General features: G+C 36.4%; 1 protein-coding gene across 2 annotated transcripts; it reads right to left on the bottom strand.

Annotated features, from left to right (window-relative positions):
* Positions 1–40: 40 nt before the first annotated feature.
* Positions 41–26,179, bottom strand: LOC124641660 (zinc finger protein ubi-d4). Of its 2 annotated transcripts, XM_047179831.1 has the most exons (12): positions 26,092–26,179; positions 25,841–25,950; positions 25,129–25,222; positions 24,091–24,271; positions 23,432–23,650; positions 22,883–22,964; positions 14,216–14,443; positions 12,314–12,501; positions 12,128–12,233; positions 6,788–6,900; positions 6,309–6,447; positions 41–4,564 (listed from the first exon to the last, which is right to left on the bottom strand). In XM_047179831.1, exons 1-11 carry the CDS (start codon positions 26,145–26,147, stop codon positions 6,316–6,318), a joined length of 1,509 nt encoding a protein of 502 aa, XP_047035787.1. In that variant the 5' UTR covers positions 26,148–26,179; the 3' UTR covers positions 41–4,564; positions 6,309–6,315. The 2 variants fall into 2 exon arrangements, with proteins under 2 accessions (XP_047035787.1, XP_047035786.1); XM_047179830.1 differs by lacking the exons at positions 41–4,564; positions 6,309–6,447; positions 6,788–6,900 and having other exon boundaries at positions 9,580–12,233.
* Between the last annotated feature and the right edge of the window lie 71 nt (positions 26,180–26,250).

The raw sequence follows: 26,250 nt of genomic DNA, 5'->3' as shown, positions 1-26,250 counted from the left end.
AGCGGGTGAAACGGGTACAGGATAAAAATAAAACAACGCATACATTTCGTTTCAATTTATATCAGTTACGTCACCACAAATAGTTATGACACAATATTACAGGATGGAAACCTTACTTTACAATATAATCTAACAAATTCAATATTATTAATCGGAACCCAGCCGTATCGAAATTGGATTGAGAACCAGTCACCATAATATTACAAAAAAGAAAAAACAATGCGTAAATAATTATTCAGTCATAAGAAATAAAACTTAAAAAATATAAACACATTTCGAGCCTATAAAATATAGTCATGATTTGAGTTTGTTACATTAAAAAAATCGTAAAATTAACGGTCTATTCGTCACACGCTGTCATTCTTTAGTTTCATGGATGACAGCGGTGGGACGCACAGATATAATGAACACCACAGAATATAAATTCTAATCCAATTTCGAAATACAGGGGTATTCCTAAATGTTATTGGAAAGAACAGGCAATGAGGCATTTGTCGCGAGAGTGCATCCGCCAGTCACCGCAGTACAAACTACGTACCTACTGAGCCATTTCTCTGACAAATATACAATTCGTGCCGACGGCCACGCGACACAGGATTCAAGCTGGCAGGAATAATAAACTTGTTCGTTATTACATTAAAGCAAAATTCGGTACTTGCGCTAAGTTACTAATCTTAAAAAATAAAAAGCATATTTTTTTATTATTTAAAAAATCCTTGTAAACCCACTCTTATCCCATCACAACCTCCTAATCTGATCACAGCTTTACTTACGACAATTTTACTTTACTCTAACATTAAATTTTACCAGACATAAGCGGTATATGAAATAAAAAATACAAACAAATTATTAGTGGGTGACAACTTGAAGTTCTTGCTGTGACAAACTATATTATTTCTTGGTTTGCCAACTTTATAGGTCTTGCGAGACAATATTAAAATATCAAAAACAATAGAATCAAAATTGTGCGTTTTTCTAATCCTACTCGATTCTTAACAACGCATATATCTGGTAATATTCTTCACACATTTAAACATAAATCCATTAGTTAGTACATAAAGGGCGAACATTCAGTTTGCGCTAGATAATACAATTTACTTTTAAATAATACATGTACACAAATTATGATTTTATCCCAAAAAAAAGTTATCATATTTTAACCGACATAAAAAGGGAGTAGTTTCGACTGTTTTTTTTTTTTTTTTTTTACTAAAATTTTAGTAGTGTTAGACTAGGCTGCGTGGTCTTACAAATTAGTTTTTACACAAAAAAAAAATACTATTGAAAAAAGTTCAATCCTAAGAGATTTTTGCACAAACTGAATGTCCACTAATATTTATAGATATGACAAATGAATTCCACGAATATATAAAAAAACTGGAATGCTTGTGGATTTCGCCAATCATGTGTTCGTTTACGATTAGTACAAAAATACATAATAGAATTGTTACTTTTCACTATTGGGTGGTTAATGACAACACTGTACACGCAGACTAGGGATGGTCAAATATTCTATCGATATTTTTTTCTATTGGCAATTATAAGACTTCAAAAAATTAATATCTGATCTGTCTTGTTGTTGTAGACAAGTCTAGTGATTCTTATTAAAATTATTGTAAGTATATCATATCATACTCGATCCTCTTATTTATAGGTTTTTATTAAACCGTGTTGTCGATATCACCCAATTTAAAACAGCAACATGAAAACCAGAAGTTCTAAGGAAACGATCAGACCACAGTCGTAGATATACTTAAAGTATAAAATATTAAATGTAATTAAGTATTGTATAATAATGAGCAGCGACTAACATAAAATAGATGTGCTACGAATTGTCGATGAAGAGATATTTTGAGTACAAGATTGTACCCACATTATGTTGAAGGCTAGCCGAATACACTGTAGGACAAAACCCTTTGGGTAAGAGGTATTCTAGTTTAGATATTTTTTAGTATCCTATGACTTATGGCCTGGGACACCTTCAAATAAGTACCAGTCAAGGTAATGTTAATTTTCAGATAATCTGGTGTAAGTATCGAAGTAAGGTAGTGAAAGGATGCTGACCTTATAAAGAATACAGCTTACCCAAATGGTATACATATTATAGTAAAACTTCGTGTGGTAAATTTTATCGATATACGAGAACTCGACTAGCCTCCACACTAAAAGTTCAAAACCATCGTGTCCGTAGAACTAGAGCCATATTTTTTTAATTAACAATGTCACACATTGCGTTAACCGTTATCTTAAACATACATGATATATACTAATGTACTTATATTTTTAACAGATTGGTACCGCGGTACTTCTGGTACCACGCGCGGTACTTTTGGTACCACGGCGCTAAATGCAGACAGCGATCGAAGCGGTGAAACTTACTAGTGTTAAATGAGTTGTGAACAATTTTATACATATCAAAATCTGTACAATATTTACTTTTCTTCGACTTGAATATTTTTTGGTATCTGAAATAATTAATGTGGTAAAGAGAGGACGCTATACAGGGTGAATAGATCCGTCTCTGTTAAACATGTATAGTGAGTTCAATTTAAAAACGACCCAGATGTTAAAGATATTCTTACAAGACACATGTAAATGGTGATGTGGTCTTCATCCTGAGACCAAGAGGTTTGAAGTCTCAACAAGTCGAAAAACCACTCAAAAATTTTTCACAACTCAGCCAGCCAAACATCCGGATTTCCAGATCTTAAGATCCGTCCTAAAATCCGGATATCTACAGACAAATTCCACGAAGAAACTACTAGAAATGGACACTTTCAAAGGTGAAAACCTATACACGAACAGTTATAATATTACGTATAATGACTGGATTCGCCCGCGACTTTACATTTACATACGATTTTAGTCTAATCTTATTACAATAAGAACCTTAGTAGCTTAGCATAAGATGATACGAGACTGGAAAGTTTGATCGATACGAAATCGCCTGTAGGGTTGACCAATTACGCATTTTATTTTAATAAAAAATGTTATAAAATCTGGAAGATTTTTTTTCGATGTCTCTTTTCTAACAACTGTCATTGTTATATGACAGATCGTCCATATAAACAATGCTTTACCATTCAGTCAGCCAAGCCAACTTCGAACACAAAACAACCATTTGAATTTTCTATACATAAGTTTAAAAATAAAAAGTACTTTTGAGAGTCTAAACTACCATCATTTAATTATTTTTAAATCCACAACCTAATTTGTTTAAGTAAAAAATAAGTATTCAAAAAATACGAAAATAATAAAAAATAGTACAAAAAATGTCCAAACACACCACTACATATTTATAACATAAATAATCTCGGTATATACTGTTTTTATAAAATAAGAAGACCCTACATTTATATTACTCGTCATTTTCACTATTTTCTGTCAATTTATTAACAAAAACAAACTGAAATATTAACCACAAAAAATACTCTAAAATATTCTTCATTCCAAAAATGTTTTAATTTACCAACTAATAATTCTAACGTTTCTTCTTCATTTCATTTTTTTTAAAACATTCCCTTCATGTAAGGGTCAAAATCCATGTGTACTATCGGCCAGTGACATGCACAAAGAGGTACCTAGTCTTTAGCCGCTCAGACAGACCGGCTCGGAGAGAAGAGCAAATTCTTAACACGTTGAAAATCGAGTTTTTAGTATTTGTAGTAAGGTTTATTTTTGGATGTGCATTGCTTTTGTCATTAAGAATGCTCGAAGGCGCTCGGTGTGAAATAATAAGAGGAGCCGACCGGCTCCGATCGCGTAATTTTTCTTGACGTTTGGGTCCGATTGCATGCTCCGGTCTCCGGCTCCGGTCTGTGTGAAAAGAAAAATGCCGGTCTGTTTGAACGGACCCTTACTCTTTTGACAGTTTGCATACATAGACATAGTCGACCCCAATGCATTCAAAGACTAAGCAGATAATTATGGGTTGTACATGTCATTGGTTGAGTACAAAATTCAAAATTCTACGTAATAAATCAACCCTGCGTCGCGTGTAAAAAGGTAAATAAATAAAAAATACTAAAGCAAGCACCGGTAGAGGTAGAAAGAGCGCTAAACGTAGTGACGCTGATTCGGCGATACGATTACATGAAGAATTTCGCGAGGGAATTCACAGTACTGAAGTTTTTAACTATATTTTGTTTGAATCTTAGCAAAAATTATTAGGGTTGGAGCAAACATTTCGAACGTAGAGCATTATTGATAAATATGTAAAAAATAGAGAAAGTTGTATGAAGTTACAATCCATATTTATGCTATACAAGATATTTTTCAATATTTATTTACATAGAAAACCAAGCAATTTACAAGAATAAATATGGCCATCATATAGCGGTCTACAGATAAATATATTACAAAAAAAATCAAAATACTTCAGTACCGTCCCCCCCCCCGCTTACAATCTCACAATCTCACTAGACTATGGCAACACTGTTTACAGTCCCGCTAACTTATAGCAACACTATCTGATCACTTGCTTGTACCCTAGAACCTTACTGCCGCTATAATTCGTTATCTCACCTACCTATCTATCTCTCTCACGGCCCTTTCTGTTTAATACCTGGAAAGAGAAAAAAAAGTGTATTAAAATCACATTTACAGAAAAGTCTTCCGTAGTTTATCAGTGTTTTTGCTTTAAACAAGTTTTGAACCGATCTTTCAGGCGAGTTTTTTAGAAGTATATGTTTTAATTTATAGCCAAAAGGCAGAGGGTAATTGGTAAAAAAAATACTTAGTATAAAAAATCAAACATGTGACACGATAGCGGATAATCTCACAGCAATGGAATCATCACAATTATCCCAACAGTTACGAAATATAGGTGACAAGCAGTTTTGAACCTTCCGTAAGTAGTAAGCCTTCCAATCGCGACAGCGAGTCACTGGGTGTTAACTCGCTGCTCGCAGGCGTCTTGCGTTGTTTAGGCATTGAGTGGCCACCTAAAGATTGTTCTTCTTATGTGCAGTATACAATACATGTGTAGTGTACCTACAGTGTGCAGTAGTTACCTGCCGCTCAGTGCTTGCTGTGGAACTCCTGGCGGCGCCAGGCAGTACATGTGTAGTGTACCTACAGTGTGCAGTAGTTACCTGCCGCTCAGTGCTTGCTGTGGAACTCCTGGCGGCGCCAGGCAGTACATGTGTAGTGTACCTACAGTGTGCAGTAGTTACCTGCCGCTCAGTGCTTGCTGTGGAACTCCTGGCGGCGCCAGGCAGTACATGTGTAGTGTACCTACAGTGTGCAGTAGTTACCTGCCGCTCAGTGCTTGCTGTGGAACTCCTGGCGGCGCCAGGCAGTACATGTGTAGTGTACCTACAGTGTGCAGTAGTTACCTGCCGCTCAGTGCTTGCTGTGGAACTCCTGGCGGCGCCAGGCAGTACATGTGTAGTGTACCTACAGTGTGCAGTAGTTACCTGCCGCTCAGTGCTTGCTGTGGAACTCCTGGCGGCGCCAGGCAGTACATGTGTAGTGTACCTACAGTGTGCAGTAGTTACCTGCCGCTCAGTGCTTGCTGTGGAACTCCTGGCGGCGCCAGGCAGTACATGTGTAGTGTACCTACAGTGTGCAGTAGTTACCTGCCGCTCAGTGCTTGCTGTGGAACTCCTGGCGGCGCCAGGCAGTACATGTGTAGTGTACCTACAGTGTGCAGTAGTTACCTGCCGCTCAGTGCTTGCTGTGGAACTCCTGGCGGCGCCAGGCAGTACATGTGTAGTGTACCTACAGTGTGCAGTAGTTACCTGCCGCTCAGTGCTTGCTGTGGAACTCCTGGCGGCGCCAGGCAGTACATGTGTAGTGTACCTACAGTGTGCAGTAGTTACCTGCCGCTCAGTGCTTGCTGTGGAACTCCTGGCGGCGCCAGGCAGTACATGTGTAGTGTACCTACAGTGTGCAGTAGTTACCTGCCGCTCAGTGCTTGCTGTGGAACTCCTGGCGGCGCCAGGCAGTACATGTGTAGTGTACCTACAGTGTGCAGTAGTTACCTGCCGCTCAGTGCTTGCTGTGGAACTCCTGGCGGCGCCAGGCAGTACATGTGTAGTGTACCTACAGTGTGCAGTAGTTACCTGCCGCTCAGTGCTTGCTGTGGAACTCCTGGCGGCGCCAGGCAGTACATGTGTAGTGTACCTACAGTGTGCAGTAGTTACCTGCCGCTCAGTGCTTGCTGTGGAACTCCTGGCGGCGCCAGGCAGTACATGTGTAGTGTACCTACAGTGTGCAGTAGTTACCTGCCGCTCAGTGCTTGCTGTGGAACTCCTGGCGGCGCCAGGCAGTACATGTGTAGTGTACCTACAGTGTGCAGTAGTTACCTGCCGCTCAGTGCTTGCTGTGGAACTCCTTGAGGCAGAGCGCGCAGGACCACGAGCCCTCGGGCGGCGTGTCCAGCGGCGGCGCCAGGCAGTACATGTGGTAGCCGCGGTCACAGTCGTCGCAGAACAATAGCTGGTCCTGAAATTGCAATAAGAAATCTTTTTATAATGATGTCCACACCGATTGTCATTTGTCAGTCACGTGAAGTTAACGCTAGGTCAACTTTGGAAGCCATCGCCCAAAGGCAAATTAAAAGGGCGAGTTATCTCCGAGTTGAAAACGAAATTCCATGTATAGATTTAAGTGATTCGCACATAGATCTACCCGATAACATCATAAAAGCAAAATGCATGTTTTACGAAATCTGTAGCCCGGTACGCCGCCCTGTGCTCATGACCTCATAATGGCTGCCCAGTACAATATAACGCCTGATCTTTACATCATAAGCACAGGCCAGTACACCAATTTATATACTCACGTCATTATCACTAGTCCCGCAGACGGAGCAGCACTTGCACTCGATGCACTGCCAGCGATACTTGCGCACCGACACGATCATGTTCACTGTGAACTGCAGGCAGGTTGGGTGACCTGGGGATATAGAAGTCAGGTGTGATGCGGGCCGGAGATTGCATGGCATGGTATGGTGTTTGGAGCTCTTTGCTTCTGGTTTAAACTAATGCATTAAAAACAAAAATTCAAGAAAAGATATAAAATAGAATGTTCATGTAGTCTGTAAAAGGAGTCCAAGTTAAATATAGACATATGTATTTATACATTAGACTAAAATCAATCTTAGAACGACAAAATTAAGAATATTTTTCGACTGATTCGGATGTCCATTGGTATAGAAACAAAGAGCTCCAAATCATCATTAAACATAAATTAAATTCACGTATTGTAAGGCACAGTGTTTTCTTACCTTTTAAAATCTTCAATCACCATCTCAATTTCTTTACTATGTTTATTGATTTCAAAACTTTTTTATGACAGGGGAAAACATAATGTGCCGAACAATAGTGAAAAATAAAATTAAATAAACAACACTTATTCAAATAATTAATGACTTAAACTTTATTTAGGAAGAAAAGTAAAACAAATGTCTAAAGGGAAGTGCACATTCACTATTCTTCAGCACAAAGATACCAAATAAAAATCGACTAAGATCGAGTTCATACAATTTAATTCTGATAAAGTAGCATTGTTATACAAAAATAAAATAATAAAAACGAAAAAGCATGAAATATTCTTTTTTTTTTTGTATATATTCTCGGTCTTATGCTATAAAAGAAATATGGAACAACAAAACGGAAACAGTTTTTTTTAAATATTTATCTTTGGGTATCCGCATTTATGCACTTCCCTGCAGCCATTAAACTTTAAAAATAAAATATATAGATATTGCCGAGACGGATAATATATGAGAAATCAACATTTGGTACAACAAACATTATATATCAATAAAACAGTAAATAGTACTTATAAGTACTGAAAACTTGCAATAATCGAGTTATTTTGAAAACACTTGGACATCATACATTTAAGATCCCACATAAACTTGATAATAAATAATAAATGTTCTTTGTTTAAGTTGATTATTATAATATAGCTATGATTTGATTATTTCTGTAACATTACTAGACATGTAGTACAATTATGGTGATTATTTATATTTGGTAGATTTGATACTAATATTGCTGACATAGTGTTAACTAGGGGGTTCTTAGGGTATACATTTTAACTAGCAACTGTTGGTGGAGTTATTACGTAAATAATTATTTTTGTCCATGTAATATTACCACGAGAAGAGTAGATAAAATGACTGTCAAAACACCATTTTAAAAAAACCCGTTAAAAGGATGTAAAATTTGAATTTTGTTAGCTTTAAAATCAATGAATTTACTAAGTTAATCCACTTGGACAAAATGTTGAAACATGAACACTTACCTCCCCACTCAGAGACATTTAATGGTTACTTAAGCCATTCCTTAGTGAAGGATTTGTATGACATTCCGTCACTAAGGAGTGACTTAAGTAATCATGAAATGTCTCTGAGTGGGGAGGTTACTTATTAAAATGAACACCCTCAAAAATATATAAAGAAAGTCATATAAGAAGAACTATCAAAGGTTACAATTGCACATACTAAGGCACCTAACAGACGAGAGGCAATATTAATATAATATTTTATTATTTATTTATATGTATATAAAACGGTAACTTATACCTACATTCCTACTTCACGCCCGCTCGATCCCTTGAAGGCCTCTGCCTCGAATTTTGCGGGCAGCGGGGCGGCAGCGGCGGCGGCGCGGGAGCGGGGCGGGCAACGGATACGTGTTCTCGAAACTAGCGGGCAGATGGCGCGGCACTATAGCAGTGTAGTGTTGTGTTCTGTTGTGTTTGCTGTTCCATATGGGTGTCCTCTCAAAGATGGCCGAAATAATTAGCTCTTGCACGTCCGAACACATTTTGATACGTCACAAAAAAAAATGTATAACACTATGCCTACAATGCAGATGCCCAACGCGGACGGTCACCGCTTGACTGGAGCGCACCGCTCGTTGCCCGCCGCCGCGCCGCTCCCGCGCCGCTATATTCGAGGGCCGGTCCATATGAATATACGCGTAAGATCCTGCCGCTCCCGCGCCGCCGCCGCTGCCGCCCCGCTGCCCGCAAAATTCGAGGCAGAGGCCGAAGGGGTTATACAGCGGCACCAACTTAAGTACATAGGTACCATTTCATGCCAAAATGGGGTAAATACAGTGACTTATTTTCTTCAAAATTATAGAAAGAAAATATTTTAATTAATGCGCAATGTAGTACTATTGATTAATATGATGTAAAAAAGATTGATTTTTGAAAATATACAAGCTGTTGATTTGCATCCGTGCCATAGTCAAGGACGTAATTATGCTAATGATTCTCGACCCAAATCAACAAAAAAATCGGTACGTAATTTTTAATTTTTAGTTTTTTTTCGGAATTCCGTCAATGTCATCTAGCCATATTTAAACTTGGCGCGTGTGTTACTGGCCTTAAAACCGTGCTGCGCCCTCACACAAACGCAAACACAAAGCATACGCAACGATTATTCATAAGTTTCATTCATAAAATTGGGTTACTTCTGAAATACTACGACATAACAATGACAAAAAAAGCAGTGCATATTAGCTATTTCCCGTGTTCTGTAATTCCAATCGATTATTTACGTATTTTATGTCCTCCTCCTGAAGTATGGCACAAATGCAAATCAACACCTTGTATATTTTGAACAAAACACGTCATTGAGTACAAACCCCTAAGATTTCATATAAAAGATCAATAAGAGAACAATGTCAGAATCATTGTCACAACAATAAACTAAACTATGTAAATATATTCTATAACTTATATAGAAACATACTAAAGAAAAATAAATTGTCAATTTATAATAATGTCTATTTATAAAACGTAAAATTTTAAACCTAATTTCGATTAAAATTTTCTTACAAATTAAACAAAACATTCTATAAACTATAGGAATGATATTTTTTATGTTCAATGCATATGCATTAGAAAATAAATAAACAGCAGAGATATTTGATAACATTAAATCTATGGTCATGAGAAAATAGTTATAACGATAAAATATGGAAGGCCTTATTTGAATCGCCCTTTCTATGAAATTCTAAATTTAAAAAAATATGTACAAGATGCGGTTTATAACAGTACAAAAAAAACAGCGCATTGAAAAATAACATGAAGTTAGTCTTTGTCAAACTTAAATAATTTTCAAAATCTTTGGGTTATCGGTACAAAAACAGTGATAAAAAAGGCACATATAAGCTCCTAGGTAAGGTTATAACATTAATGTTATAAGCTAGTATTATGGGACCCGCCTACGCCTAAAAACACCCAGACTAAGTAGTACTTCAATGTAGGACTGCATAAAATGGTTTCGTCACTAGAACCTCCCCTACGTGATTCTAAAGATAATTTTACACCCAGCAGAGGCGAAAAAGACTAATAATTCTTTCACCCCTAGAACTAGGCAATATATGTATTTTAAACCCATATGATAACGTTAGGTATATGAAACAACTTCATAATGAATTATTAAACAAATTATTATTGCTATCTAAAATTGCGTAGTCGGGTAACTGTATCCTCGGGCCCAATATATCTTGCACAAGATTTAGAAGTTACTTTAAAAGTATCGATTAACCAAGTTAATATCATCAGGCCACATTGGCAGTCTACTGGTTTTGATAATAAACATTTAAATATAAATAAAATGATTCTTCTAATCCATACTCGCAATACACTTTGTGACATTTTTAGATATCCATTAAGACCAAAGTTCACAAACAACTGTTAAATTTTCGTAAATGTTTAACTGAGAATTTTTAAGTTAAAGTTTCAAACTTTTCAAAAGTTGTATTAAGGAAACGGACTTTCATGTCGTCGATGAAAATTACCCTTGGGATTATAAGAATACGAAATTCCAGAAATAAGGACATCTACATAAAATTAAACCAATCAGATTGCTCCAAACGAATGTTTAGGGCACACATCAGCAGTATTTTGTCTATGACATTTGACAACTGTCCGCCATGTTGTTTCAAGACAAATTGGGCGCGAAGAACCGCGTGCGGTGACTTTGTTGCAGCGTGACTAGAAAGCTAGGACATCTGAACGTAAGACGTCACTCAAGTTCTAGAATGACGTCATTATTTGGCATCAAGCGAAGCTATGACTAAATTATATTCGTTGTAGTGTTGCCAGCACACGAGATTTTAAGATGATGTAATTTTATTGTTAAGTTATTTAAAAAAGATTTTACATGCTAATTTGGAATAGTGAAACGACAATAAAATTTAATTTTAGGTATATGACGAGAATAAAATCGCTTAAATTACTAATTTGAAAAGCATACGTAATGTAAACTTTGTGTAAAAACATTAAAATATAAATCCTAGCTTGATTGATAAAACCAATCCCGATCCCACTCGCTCTATCGATAAATCTGGCAACACCACGATCTAATTCCCACACGAAATCATGTAATTTTGATAAGGCACTTGTACTCACTAAAAATAATAAAAACATTAAGGTATAAACATTACAACAGACAACAATTTAAAATATCTCATCATTTGGCATCCATCGTCACAAGTGTTGTTTTTTTTAAATGGCAACACCAAATCACAAAGTGCCAACATAGACACAGATAAAACCTCACACTGATATGTGATATAGAACTATGATAGGGATATTTTCTTAATTTAAATGTTCGGTTATGAGATATGGTATACTTTAGACAAAAATTTGACATATCTATTGTGATGCCACTACGCTAATATTATGATTACAACATTATAAATACTAAATATGCATCAAAGGTCTTTTCATTCGAAAATAAGAGTATGAAACGTGGAATGTAACATTTAAAACTAGCCATCAGACATTCTCTTTGGTAGGACCGACAAAAAAACCACGGCGTGTGAGCTTTTTTGTGACAGACAACACACACAAATAATACTCAGATTTTAGATGTTATTCGAGCCGGCGAGGTATACATCACAGTCGTAGGTAGGGCTCTGACGGGAGGGGGGAGAGACCGGGTACTGGCCGTACTCATCATTGAGGAGTTTGGTTTGAGACGCGAAGTTATCGAAGTCGTCAGCTGAATAGGACATGGAGGAGACAATTTCGACGACTCCGTTGAGTTTGATGGTGTCTCTGAGGTGCCGATGGCGCTCGCAGACGCGGTTCTCGAGGTGGTAGCAGGACGCCTTGGGAAGGCCGTTGCGTGGCGGCCGGCCGCGCCTCTTACCTGATCTGCCGCAGTCGGAGCAGCTGACTAGCTGTTCTGGAGTGCCTGTCTTCTTGTTTTCACGGTCATCGCCGAGGCAGAAGTCGCAGTATGGTGATGGTGACGCCTTCGAAAAGATATATATTTTTTTAATATCATTCTCAATAAAATTCTAGATTTTTTTTTGAAGTTCGCCAATGTACTAACCTCCTTCGCCTTAGTAACTCCAGGTTCCTTGACCTCAGGGGTCGCGGAGGCCGAGGCCACGGGTGCTGAAGGCGCTGCATGCACGGCAGCCGACAACGGCACATGCGCCGAGTCAGAACTAGACGTGTCCGCCGACGCAGGCCTGGGCGGGGGCGAAGGCCGACGCACGGGAGGCACGGGTGGACCAGCTAAACAAAATACCACGTGAAAATTGACCATTGATGACCAATATTTGTAAATGCTACAAGCTTTGCTTTAGCCATCTACTCCGATAGTCATTCTAATCTCTTCACAAGTACAGCAGACAGAGATAAAGCGTCATAACATTGTAGCAGTAGAAAGAAAAATTGTAACTACTGCCCGTTATATGGGCCATCTCTAACACCCGGATTGTGAAAGCGTTGATCGAATAAAAAAATGTCACTTGTTCATGAACTCGATATCTGGATCGAATCTAAATATTTTTGTCTTTCTAATCGAAAAAGAGAACGCAGAGTTGCCTGTATTACACCCCCACGGGTTTAAGTCGTCGCCACTTTCCCAACTATGTTGGGGTCGCCACTGCTGCTGCTTTTTCAGCAGTCGCCTTTACATCACATATTCAGACACCAAGGTTCGTCACTTTAGCAAACTTTAACATTTCAAATTTTTTTATTTAAAGCAGTTTCAAAATCCGTGTGTTCGCAAGCTGCATACAAAATAACTTGAGAATAGAATAGGACGAGAATGAAGGTAGGTCTAACCCTCAGGCGGCGGTGTCGGGCGCCGCGCGGGCGCGTCCTGGAGGCCGGCTGGTAAGAAACAATCATGATTATATCGGTGGAAATATCTGGGTACCTGTTCGACATCCGTTAATATTGAAATAGATGAGAATTATATAGGCGTTAAGATTAACCTTTCGACCTTGTGAATTTATTTTTGTCATCATCCATTGTAACACCCACATTTTTAGAAAAACTACCAGTTTTTTGACTAAACTTTGGATCAGAGAGTAGAGTGAGTAGGGGTAAGACCCGTATTTGAAGAAGAAATTGGTGTTCAAAAGGTCAATTAAAAGTCGAGAAGTATTCATAAAGAGTTGTGAACACCACAGATATTATCACCGAAATAAGAAGCGTACATATTAGAAAATTTTAAGTAATTTTCCGAGTTTAACTCCAGTTGCGCTAAATTATTTCGAAGCGCATTATTCAATAGAACATAATTTTTATTTTTAAGCGCATGTAAAAATATGTACGCGTAGAAAAACAATAATATTGTTACATCATAATCATTTTCTACTTATAAGACATATTATTATTTTATAAATAATTTTCATTCAATGTTACTACATAATTTCCGTTTCAACTAAATACTATTACAAACATAAGTAGAATTTAGTAGTCAAATAATGATGTATGAACACCACTTACGCTGCCCTCAGGACACTTGTGTTGCATGAAATTATAAACATTTGTATACTCTCACGAATACCAGTAGTAATGTGCATGCATCACTCATTGCTACATCAAAAATATTTTACTTTAATTTGCGCAAAATGTTCGACGTTTGCGCAAAATTTTCCAGGTATGCGCAATAATCTATTCAACTTTGCGCAAAGTGAAAAAAGTTTAGCGCAAAATTCGTAAATGCGATATCAATTTGCGCTAAGTTTTTATGACTTTGTAGACTATGCTACACTTGTTATTCTGCTGTTAACTTACCATATTGCTATATCCAATTACGAGTATAACTATATTTTTCTTCTACTCTAATGAAAATCATAGTAGAAGTCGACTTGCTAGGCAATTCCCCATTAATGATCGATCATCCAGTGACATAAGAGTCCATCCTAGTGTCCCGCTACCAACTTTTACTACCCTTGTTAGACTAGCACATAAAAAAAAAGGAGCCAAAACTCACCAGTCCCCACTGCGGGATTATTAAGGAAAGTGACGTAGCTATCTTGATATTCAGTCGCTGGCTGCATCGGTGCCGACGAATGCGCGGGCGGCGTATGGGCCCCGGGCCGTGAGTCGCGAGAGTCGCCGTCACTAGCGCCGGCACCCGCCCCGGCCCCTGCCGGGTCTTTGTGTGTGTGCGTGAAGTGGTACGTGAGGCCCGGTCGCGTCTTGTACTTGGCACCGCATACTAGGGAAAGGGTGATTCGTTAGATTGTACGTTTTCATTGGTTGATTGAGTTCTGTGTCACTGTTTGGGCCGTAAAAGGCAATTCATTTAAGATTTATACTGAAAAACTTTTAGTAAGAGACACAAATCTCAATCTTACAATATGGACATAAATAAACAAAAAAATATAACACAATAACATCGAACATAATACTCACCGCCGTGATGCCTCCGTCTGCTTATATACCACACTATACCGCGATAAAATTAAGGTACCGACAGAAAAACAGGTCATAGCGTCAACAGAACAGAGCATAGAGGAGGCACCACGACGGCATCGGCGTTACAGTGTGAACGAAGCCTTAGTTATATAGTTATCCGTCATCAATCAATACCTTAAGTTAGCCGTAGGTTGTATGAGAACATTTTGTTGGTGCAAGAAAGATACGAAAAGAAATTAATAGAAAAAAAAATAAAGTTTACTTTTTCAGAAGTATTTATATATTTTTTTAGAAAAGATAAGTTGTAATTTAAGAAGAAAAAAAAATGAAATAAAGTTACACTTTCGCCCAAAAAAATTTACCACCCATTTTTAAACCAATTTTTTTTTTCAAAATAGTTCTCATACAATATACGTGGTGGAAAGCCGGCCCGTCGTGATAAGTTCTATGTTCAGTTCTAGAGGACGCACGCTTCGAGGGCTGTTTGATTGATGACTTCAAATCTATGGATCCGCCCAGCGCTAACACTGACATCATTTATTTTGGAAATAGATGATGCTGTTGATTCTGCTCTGAAATAAAGGCCTAAAGGTATACAGAAATGTATTACAAACTTCACGATTTTCTTTAATAAGTTCCTGAACATTACGTGAACTTGTATTCAATAGGAGACGACTGCTAAGTTGTTTGGTGTTGATACAAAAATTTTAAGACATATACAATTGTTTTCTTCGCTTTTAAAATCATTGAAAACAAATACTCTGATATAAAGAAATTGATACAAAGTAAGAAAGAAATAAGAGCAAAATCTACAGCACATCGCAAGATCCAAACTTGGAGTCCAATCAATCTTATATTTTAACACAAGAACAAAAACTTATACATTGGATAATTTTATTTGTTATTCAACATAAATATTTCTTGTATAAATTCATAACAATCTTTGGGTGATAATAGTACACTGCGTGCAAAAAACTGACTTACGTATTTAACTTGCCCAAAATTTGCAATGAAAATGCTTAAAGACTTGGTACAGTTTTTTGCACGTAAGTGTAGTTTGGATCTAAGAATAACATCAATCGCCTAATACTTCACTGCTCCATACATACAAGAAATAATAGAAAATATGAACACTATTACCGGCAAATATTTATGAAAAAATTCTGTACATCGCCCGGGCAATATGGACATTTCATAATAAACCAAGAGTAACAAACTGAAACTGAACTTAACCTTTTAATGTCCACATTGCCCGGGTAATGTGTAAAATTTTGGAGATATCATCGTCTGTAAAAAAACGTCACAAATCCTGTTATAAAATATTATTTCATTTATTTTCCACTGTAAAAATTTGTATAATAAAATTTATAGTAAAAACATTTCATTTAGCTTCTTTCTGCAGATAATTTATGTCATATTCCCTCACATTCAATAATTAATTAAATCGTATAAATGTTAACCAAACGCAAGAGATATACAATGACTAAAATTTTACTATAATACTGAAATTTTGATATATTGCGTTATAAATATGATTATGACGAATTATTGCAAAAGCTCGACCTACTCTTTGACCCAGATGACTTTCAGAAAACCCCACAAAAAAAATCTGACCACAAAATCATAAACATTCCTAAAGTCGTTGAATATATCTTTATTTTTCATACTTGACAATTACGCATAGTGTAATAATTGATCGAAGAATGTGAAAATGGCGTACAAACTTTTTGAAGAAAAATAATCCTAGAGGGCAATTTTCCACCGCAAAACTTTAGTCATTGTGGAAGCAAAAAACCGAAAATTTCTTAAGATCTATCAACCAGAGAAATCGAATAAAATAAATAAACTATCACAGACACATGAGTCGTACACGTTCAACCAATCGGTGCATAAAATTCAAAACATTGTGATTAAAAACTTGTGATGGTTTCATAAGATCCAGTTCAGAAGGCCCGTGAAGTTATGAATGGTGCATGGAGTCGCAACGATGGAGTTTGGTGTACGTGCGTACTGGCCAGATATAGGCATAGCATACTGATTTTCAGCGCCAAAATTTGAAATAGGAACATTATTTCCCGCCTCCGTGCAAGGAGGGATTATACCGCACGCTTTTACAAACTGGCCAATTTACTTTAGGTGCAAAATGTCGATATCTTTTTTTATTTATTTTTTTGACTACCAAAACACGCACCCTACTTCTTAAACATACTTGAACACATACATTTAGTATATAAGGCACAATAGCCTTGTATCGCTGCGATGAAACTGGCTACCAATCATATCTTCACGAGAAAGAAAACATTTAAAATCGACTCCCTTTACAAATCGATTTAAAATTGAACCAACTTCGTACAGAGTAAAGAGAATGCGATTTAAATGAGAATAATGTAAAATATAATAATAACTAGTCTAGCCTACATTATAAATAACACAACTACGCTACATTTCAATCAATAATAAACGATTATGTGGCAGTGAAAAAATTAATTCCATTCATTGGTGTTTTAAGTTTCACTTTTTCAGTATTTTTTTGAACTTTTTGCATTTAATTGACTGTAGCTGAGTGTGGACATGGACACTTGAATATAACCGGCAATGTGTGAAAGGCGTATGGTCTACCTATTGAACTCTTATAAAGGTTCTTACCGGTTAGTCATCAATGTACGCACACTTTTATAATCCTTCTATACGTTCACGGCTCACGTTTTGCAAACATTACACTTGATGTAACAATCTAATATTCTTTTTTACTCTCTTTTTATAGATAGCCTTAGTATACGCAGTATGGGCCGAGTATTAAAAGACTGCATGTACATTTACACACACAAGTATTGCTCACAAAAAAAAAACATCTGTAACTGTGAATAGTAATGTCATTAGCAAAACCCGAGCCGACAACCTACAAATGAGTAAATTCAGGAAGTACACGGTTTCTGCCAACCTAAGGAAGATATAAGGCAAGATATGCCTAAATGTCTGAAATCCACGCGGACATATAACGCAAGGATTTTCATAATTAACAAAATATACAGTAAAAGGTTAAAAGTCAATAATTCAGTTGTTCTCACTGAGAAGCTGAGGCTGAGTACTAAAATATAAATAGAAGAAAGATTTTAAACTACTATGTGAAATTGCTAACTTTAATCTTAAAACACTGATAAATGATTTATTTATTATTCCATATTTCCCAAATCAATAAAGACCATCTTATAAAGAGGTTGTTTACTGTTTTCTACCATAAACTTCATTGCTCTATAAAAAGTTGCAAGTCAGCAAAAAAAATCTACAGACTATAGAAGACTATACAAGATATAAATGAAAGGAAACCGATTACTTTTATTTCCCGCGATTTTTAACCAGCACATTTTTTATTATAAGGCCTCAAGCATACCGTCCTGTCACTAGTGAAAGAGTTGAAAATAAAATATCAAGCAAAATTTAAGTTATTTTGCTTTAAATTGTCGCCAATTTTCCTAAGCCCTCAGCTTCTCAGTAAAACTCAAAAATTTGGCCTTAACAGTAACTCAATCTAAATGCATTACATTTTCGCAATTACAATTATAAATAATTAAATAAAATGACCACTAATAACCTTCCAATTCCTAACAGTTTGCAGTGTTCTGTAGAAACAACGCGGTATAGTAAGTTCAACTCAGTCGTGCGCGCGGCCCTATGTGTGGGTAACCCTTGTACATATACAGTGACTTTGTGTGCGTGACAAGAGGTACAGTCGGGTACAAAACAGTTATTTAGGGGTTGTATACGGCTGTTTAAAGTACAGTTATTACGTAATTTAGTTTATTTATTTATAATGATTCTGTATCGCTACTTGAAAAATCAAATGATGAATTTTCGGATTCGCTACTTTCACCAATGTTAATTATAAATTCTGACTCCATGTCAAAATGTCTATAGTATTCTTCTTTTTTCTTTTGTACATGTCGACAAGTATTACCCAACATCCCTTCATCAATTTGACTTAAACGTTCATTTATGAGTTTCATTATTTCCGTCTTATTTTGGTCGACATTATGCGAAGCAATATAATTTTTTAAAATTCCCCACACATTTTGTTTCCATTATTATACTAAATTATAGGTCTTTTACATTCTTATACTTCGGCCGTTCAGAGAATGCGTTCCTGACACCTATCAGTTAGTCACGACTAGTGATGGGCACAACATAACACTGAGTTCGTTACCGTTCCTTCAAAATGAACCGCCGCATTATTTTAAGATTATTTTCGTTTTAAATTGGCGGAATCATTTGTTTTATATTTTAGTTATTTAAGTGGAAACCAAAAAAAGGTAATATTCATATAATAAAATTGTTTTATTTATTCTTTGTTACAAGTACATTGAATTGAATGTGCGAACAGAATATTAATCAGACTCCGATTTGCTTGAGGAGGTGGTGTCTTCATCATCATCTTCGCCTACATGTATAATTATATTATTGTCAATAACAGAATCAATCCTGATATCTCGGTCTAACAAAAGCCGGGTAATCAAATAAAAACAGATCGAAAACACTTGAAAAACGTGGTCTATGCGCACGAAACGACAACGGACGACTGTTTTAGCGTCACAAAATGGCGGCCCATAACGCCATTTGGGGTTACCATTTTTAATCTAAGTATAAAAATGCGGTTTGGTCATAGTTTTATTTTTATATTTCATAAACGTTATAATTAAGTCTTATAGTCCATTATTTTCCAATTCTTAAAAAGAAAATCAAAACGTATTATTTTATATTATAACTGTATAAGAACAGATTACGATACTTGCCTGTTATTTTTAGCACAGCACTACAAAATATAAACCGCTGACATAACCTTGTAATAGCGCAGTATAGATTTAGAAAAATATTGTTTACCAAGTTATTTGACACTCAGTTTGGCACAAAATTATAACATTCATTGATTATTGATATAATAATGTTGTTTTAATGCTCCTCAATTGTTAAAACGGTAAACAACCAGCAAAAATATTTTTATCGTAACTGCAACGCCATTGCAAAGTTACGTCGTCAGTTCAATCGCGACGTGTCAGGAACGCATTCTCTGAATGGCCGAACTATAGTCCACACATTTATTTATTGTCCGCGTACCCCGAGCTAGAAAATATGTAAGGAGTATTTAATTCATCTTAGATATTTCACTTCATTTATTTCTTAGATACTGTCAATGTCAATTTGAAAAGCCGTATGAGAAAATAATGATAAACTGTAAAATGTAATAATAAAAAGCTTTGAATGTTGTTTCATTTTTTTGAAACGCTACCTGACTCCTTAAAACATTTTCTCCGTGAAGAACTAGACATTTTCGTAAACGACTGTACCCATAACAAAAAGCGATGAGAACACGTCATGCTCGGACGACGTCACTGTCACACGAATGAAAGTTGTATATTTACAAGCCGACGCACACATAGGGCCGCGCGCAAATCTGAGTTGAACTATCTATAATATTACTAAATTTAATTTAATCCTACCAATTATTACTAGTATTGCCAGGAAAGAAAAACGAGAACTACCATCATCCCGCTTATTTTGTATGACTATCTCATTGTATGAAAGAATACCTTTCATCAGTATGGGCTTTAGAGGACCACAAACAGGCGTGATTTTGCTGTCCCATCCACTATGTAATGATAACTGTACCACTTGTACATCAAAAAATCCTACCAATATGTTCGAGATTATTTATTCCACATTTGAGTAAAAGATAGCCAATAAAACCAATCTACAAATCAGATATTTTCTATCAGATCTAACGCTTTCGTTTCCACAGAGCACTGTACAAACACATCTCCTAGTAATATTATCTAAAATTTAGCAATTTCATTTAATTCCGATAGTGTTTCGAGATTCTTACGCTAGCTAATATTCACATCATACATACACAACAATAAAAAGGCATGTTTGCGACTCGTTACAAACTTCACACTTATTATTGTATGTCCTAACGCTCTTTCTCAATTGGAAGAATATAAATTTTCCTACAATATGTATTTAGGGAGCTTATGGCTAAAGGAAATGTCATTGAAGATCCTTGTCAATCGTTACTTGTAGAAGCCAGTAAGTCTGACACTAGTCTAACCAAGGGGTATTGGATTGCCCGGGTAACTGGGTTGACGAAGTCAGATAGGCAGTCGCTCCTTGTAAAACACTGGTACTCAGCTGCATCCGGTTAGACTAGAAGCCGACCCCAACATAGTTGGGAATAGGCTCGGGAGATGATGATGGCTAAAGGAAGTAAGTGAATTCCTTGAAACTTCTAGCTACAATACACACACTTCAGATCCTTTGACTCGGGAGCAAAAACCGGAAGACGTTGTGAGGTAAATTTGTACTAAGTAAGCCGAAGTGCTTTTCCACACTATTGTATTCGCCTAACTTTGGTCAACTTCACGAGTTATGTAGAAGGATTGAGATTTCGGCAAGAATTGTATATGGACATTTGGAAGACATTTTAAAAATATATTCACTTTAAAAACTATGTAGTATCTATGTGGTTAGCTGCCAGATATTTTTCAACAAGTTTTGCAAAATGACCAGACCAGTCAATCTGTAATAACATTTGATGTTATTTATTTATATATTTTTAGTCATTTTTTTGTGAAAAGACATACAATAATAAGTGTTTCCGTAGGTTTGCTGCGAATCGGCCTATTATCTATAACGCTAAATATTACAGTACTCATTGGCCCTGCACTATTACAACTATGCAATGCTTACCTCAATGATATTTTGTTTATAAATCTATCCAGCTTGAGTTGACTGGTCAACGCAAATAACAACAAAATATAGTGACCTCAACCAATGTGCGTACTATCCAAGATGTTGATACTACACTAACGGGTGCATTTCTATAACGGATCAATTCGTGAATCTGCGATTTAATATTGAATTTTGAAATAAGCTCCATATACATGTAACATCAAATTTCAAACTCTAATCGCAAATCAACGGATAGGTAATAGAAACACCGTAAATATATTATTACATACATTTAAATATATTTTATTTACTTTATAATTTATTGCCAATAATAAAATATTACTAATCACGCATGCTCATATATATTTTTTTACATTTATATAATTTTAACTATATCAGTAGTCCAGTATCTAAAAACAGATAGACGCATTCAGGTACAATTTAAGTTACTAGCTTTCTGTGAAATTATCATTAAGGGAAAAGGCTAGGCAGATGATGAAACGAAAAATTATATTAATTTTAATATAGCCAAACTTAAGTTACTTTATCAAACTTATTCTTCCTTGTTTTTATTTGCATTGACCACAAAACTCGAATAAATGTATTTTTTTATCATTGAATACTTCTACAAACGCTCAGGTCCTATGCTACACCACTGTTGAGCAAAAATTCACTTTATTTTGTTATCTTGTGGATTTTTATGTGAAGGATTATGTTTTAGTAGATAGATCCAAGCAGACATATCATTGGGAACATTTGAGAAAATATTATGAGCATCGAAACAAGAAAAAAGACTAAAGATGACATAACATTGGATATAATATCTTGTACTCCTGTCTGGGATATTTGGATTAGAAGCTTTATAAATTCTTCAAAGGAAATTTTACAATCAGTACTATTTTACTGTCATACAAAACCCAAATAGAAATGACCCTTATTTCAATTAGAAAACAGTTATAAACTGCATTATTTTTCTCAAATGTTGCCATGATCATCTGCTCGGCTATCTACGGTAATATATTGCACTCACAGGAATGTCTAGCTGTATCAACTATTGTTTTCGTTGTAGGGTATACAATCTATGCTAAATGTATCTATAAAACTATTCCTTATATATTGGTATAGGTATCTTGTTGGCGTTGCTGTAGATTATTGAATTTGTATTTTAGAAGCTGACTGTAGGGAATAGGACACACACATTTTACAGAAATTCATAAATTAATAGGAAACCGATAAGCATGGAGGTTTTACCAGAGAACCATCAAAAAACATCAGTTCCAAATTCAAAAGTATTTTTTTTTGCTTCAGTCCACATCTCCTCGATGAACATCAGCTATCCTACCATTCCAAATTCAAATGTCAATTTATTCTTCTTTTACTTTGAACTTCATAATTGTTTCATGCCAGTCCCATTCCCCACATTCATACTTCATGATATGTTATAACTGCAAGGAGGTTGCGTACTACTAAGGACCTGAGTGAAGGCGGGCCAGCTAGTGCCTCCTCCGAGAAGACTTACGTTCACAGCCGAAAGGTTTCTCGCTGTCGCCGGGCACCTCGTATGGAAGAGTTCCTTGTGCGCGCTTGCCGCGACCTCGCCCCTGCAAACATATTGTGTTCAGTACAGTAATGTTAAAGAAGTTTAAATATGTTATTATTTCGAGGTCTCGACCTTCAGCCTCTTAAGTAATAACCACAAGTGATCATGTTATATGGACAAGATTGTCAATAATATTTGGTTTATTAAACAACATTTAATTCAGAAATTAGTCCCTTTTTTCGAAAAGTCGATTTTCCTTTCCTCCGCCAACAAGCTCCTCTGACGGTGAAATTGTCACTTAGTTACATTCTTATCATTTACAATTTCTGCACTTCAGATTATCACTGAGATCCTTTAAACTCCAAATTCATATAAAATACACTCCTAAAACATCACAAAACCTATATTCTTCCTATAGAGTGAGCTGCAGGCTTGAATCATCTAGCAAGCCCTAATGTCAGAGTTTAAAAACAATTATTACAAAAAAAAATGAAACAAGTAGTGAAACGTTTCCGATATCATACTCACAGCTCTGCCCCTCTTGGCGGGCGTATCATCAGGCTGCGACTTCCGCGTGCGGCCCCCGCGGGACCCGGGCCCCGTCGGCGTGGCCCCGCCGCGCCGCTTGCGCCTGTTCGCGTACGTATCATCATAGTAGTCCTCATCAGACTCCGCTTCGGGCTCTTCACCTGTCTCCATTTCCTCCATTGCTAGTTCATCGTAGAACCATTCCTGGGGCAAAGAGTGCTTTTGAGAGACGTTAGCACATTCTTTTGTTGAGGATTGTGAAATTTAATTGTGTAGATACAATTTTGAAGAAATATTCAGATATTGTAATGATGAGTCTACGATTATGGCTCAGTGGATGGTATAAAATGAATTATCAGCTCTTTCACACTGTTACAATTTAGGTAAGCTATGGCAATATCTGTTACTTAGTTTTAAACATAACTATTCCCCAGCACCAATCAGAAAATCGACTTGCATGAAAACATGGTACCAAGCACATGAAGATTTACCATAGTTTGGATTACATAATATTTGTATCAAAGAAAATTAACCCTAGCCAAACTAAAACACATCAACATCTCTGAAATAGGTAAGGAAGAGGATGCTATGTATTTGTATCCCAAAGCAGTGTTATAAATGTATTTAAAAATATGTCCAAAACTACATCTCATTGTTACCTTTGGATCATCTTTAGCAGCAGTCTGTGAGCCGTCTCTGCTGTCATCACCAGCTAGTGCATCTCCGGGGACACCGGAACTGTTCTCTCCTTCACCGGTGACATCCAAGGAGTCTGGTGCTCCGGCCCAACCCCATCGTGTTGATGACATTGTGAGGTACTGGCGGCGGGCTTTGCGCCATCTGGATGTACATAGATAATTTAGTATCTATACTAATATTATAAAGCTGAAGAGTTTGTTTGTTTGTTTGCTTGAATGCCCTAATCTCAGGAACTACTGGTCCAATTTGAAAAATTCTTTCAGTGTTAGATAGCCCATTTGTCGAGGAAGGCTATAGGCTACTTTTTATTTGGGTTCGGGCAGAGGTTCTCACAGGATGTGGGTGAAACCGCTGGCAGAAGCTAGTTAGAATAATAAATTAATGTCGGTCTTCATCAGCAGTGACTCAAGAAGAGTGTAACTTTATCTACAAAATATGCAGTTTTTACGATTGGATTACAAAAAAATATTAACATTATGATTTCTCTCTTTTTTGCCATTTACAATTTCTAGAAATAAGGGATAGTTTTTTGACCAATGGGCTTAAAGAAGAATACAAGTGGACCACAAATAGACATCTCACTTTTGGAGAATGATATTTCTTATGACCGATTTGAGCACAAATGACTGTACAGATATTGATGAATAGAATGACCGGAATAATGTACAGGTTTCTTTTGAATCCAGGTGCGGGGAATATTTTCTACAAAACTGCTGATGGAAGCTAATCCTACTTATATTATCCTACTTATATTATAAACCCTACTTATATCCTACTTATATTATAAATGTGAGTTTGTGAGAATGTATGGATGTATGTTTGTTATACAATCACGCAAAAACGGCTGGACCTATTTGATTGAAATTTGGTATGTAGATAGGTGATACCCTGGATTAACACATAGGCTACTTTTTATCAACACACCACACGGGCGAAGCCGCTGGCGGAAGCTAGTTACTCATAATATATTGTAGTGTGTTTTTGACATTAATATTTACCTCTGAGCTGGGTATGTGTACACTTGTCCTTCTTTCTGGCCTGGCATGCGTTGTCTTCTTGTCATAAATAAATTGCAGTGGCTCTGTGCGACACCTGATAATCATAGACAACAATACATAACCTTTTTATTCACACAACTATTATTGCAATTGTTTATTTTATATTTTGCCCCACTCTAGTGTTTCCTGTTTTGTTATTCATATGTTTACAAACATAACATCCTACACTGAATATGACATTCATTACTAAAATAACAAAAACCTAATAAATATGAGTAATTAAGTAGGGGCATATGCAACCTTGACATACACTTTTTGTACATTCATGAAATATGTACATTCATAATATATTACCTATAATCTATCATAACAATAGAGTAATACTTAGCTTTTTATACAAGTAGAAGCTCTTAAGCTATTGATACCTCAAACAAAGATTGCAGTCGGATTGATTTTTAGAGAAGGATAGTAAGATATGCAACGTTACAGGAGAGAAAAGGGCAAAGCACTTTTCAGCATGTTCCAAACTTAATCGAAGCACTTTATCAATGGTAAATCTTGCGTGACTATCAACAAAATAGGCCGGCAACACATTAATGATGATTTAGATTGGTTTTACAGTGTATCAAGCCAATGTTTATGAAATTACTAGCGAGTGAAGTGGGCGTCAACACATAGTATGTACAAGAGACAATAAAAATCGATTTCTCACCGGTCTGTGTGTCGATAAACGGCATACGCATCCTCCGTTCCGCACATAATCGCGAGTTGAACGTTGACGAGTTCTCAATAATCTCTTTATAACTCGGGTCATTGAGAAAACTGAAACATTCAAGGCAATAACAAACATCAAAAACCGTGCTCCTGATATCACACTTTTTTCACCAAAACTGATAACTATCATATATATTTGTTGATCTTTGTCAAAAATGACACACTTAAAACTGAATTTAGTTAATTTACCTTTCTACTTTTGCTAAATTAGAGGGATTCACTATCTGAATCTCCGCCGCCGCCATTTTATTAGCAGACGCTACTTTGGTGACGTCAACTGACGTTTCACTGTTTCCGGTTTAATTGCCAATTCATTCCATAGAGTTCTACCATTTGGCAGTACGTAAA

This window comes from Helicoverpa zea, chromosome 22, assembly GCF_022581195.2.
Source record: "Helicoverpa zea isolate HzStark_Cry1AcR chromosome 22, ilHelZeax1.1, whole genome shotgun sequence".
Taxonomy (NCBI): Eukaryota; Metazoa; Arthropoda; class Insecta; order Lepidoptera; family Noctuidae; genus Helicoverpa; species Helicoverpa zea.
This window is presented reverse-complemented; position numbering and strand designations above follow the sequence as displayed.

Excerpts from the sequence above, each read along its gene's own strand:
- LOC124641660 (XM_047179830.1), bottom strand. The coding sequence starts at position 26,147 with ATGGCGGCGGCGGAGATTCAGATAGTGAATCCCTCTAATTTAGCAAAA. Across the intron at positions 23,651-24,090 it reads CTGCTAAAGATGATCCAAAG|CACTCTTTGCCCCAGGAATG; the intron begins GTAACAATGAGA and ends GTCTCTCAAAAG. Across the intron at positions 22,965-23,431 it reads CCGCCAAGAGGGGCAGAGCT|GGGCGAGGTCGCGGCAAGCG; the intron begins GTGAGTATGATA and ends ATATGTTTGCAG.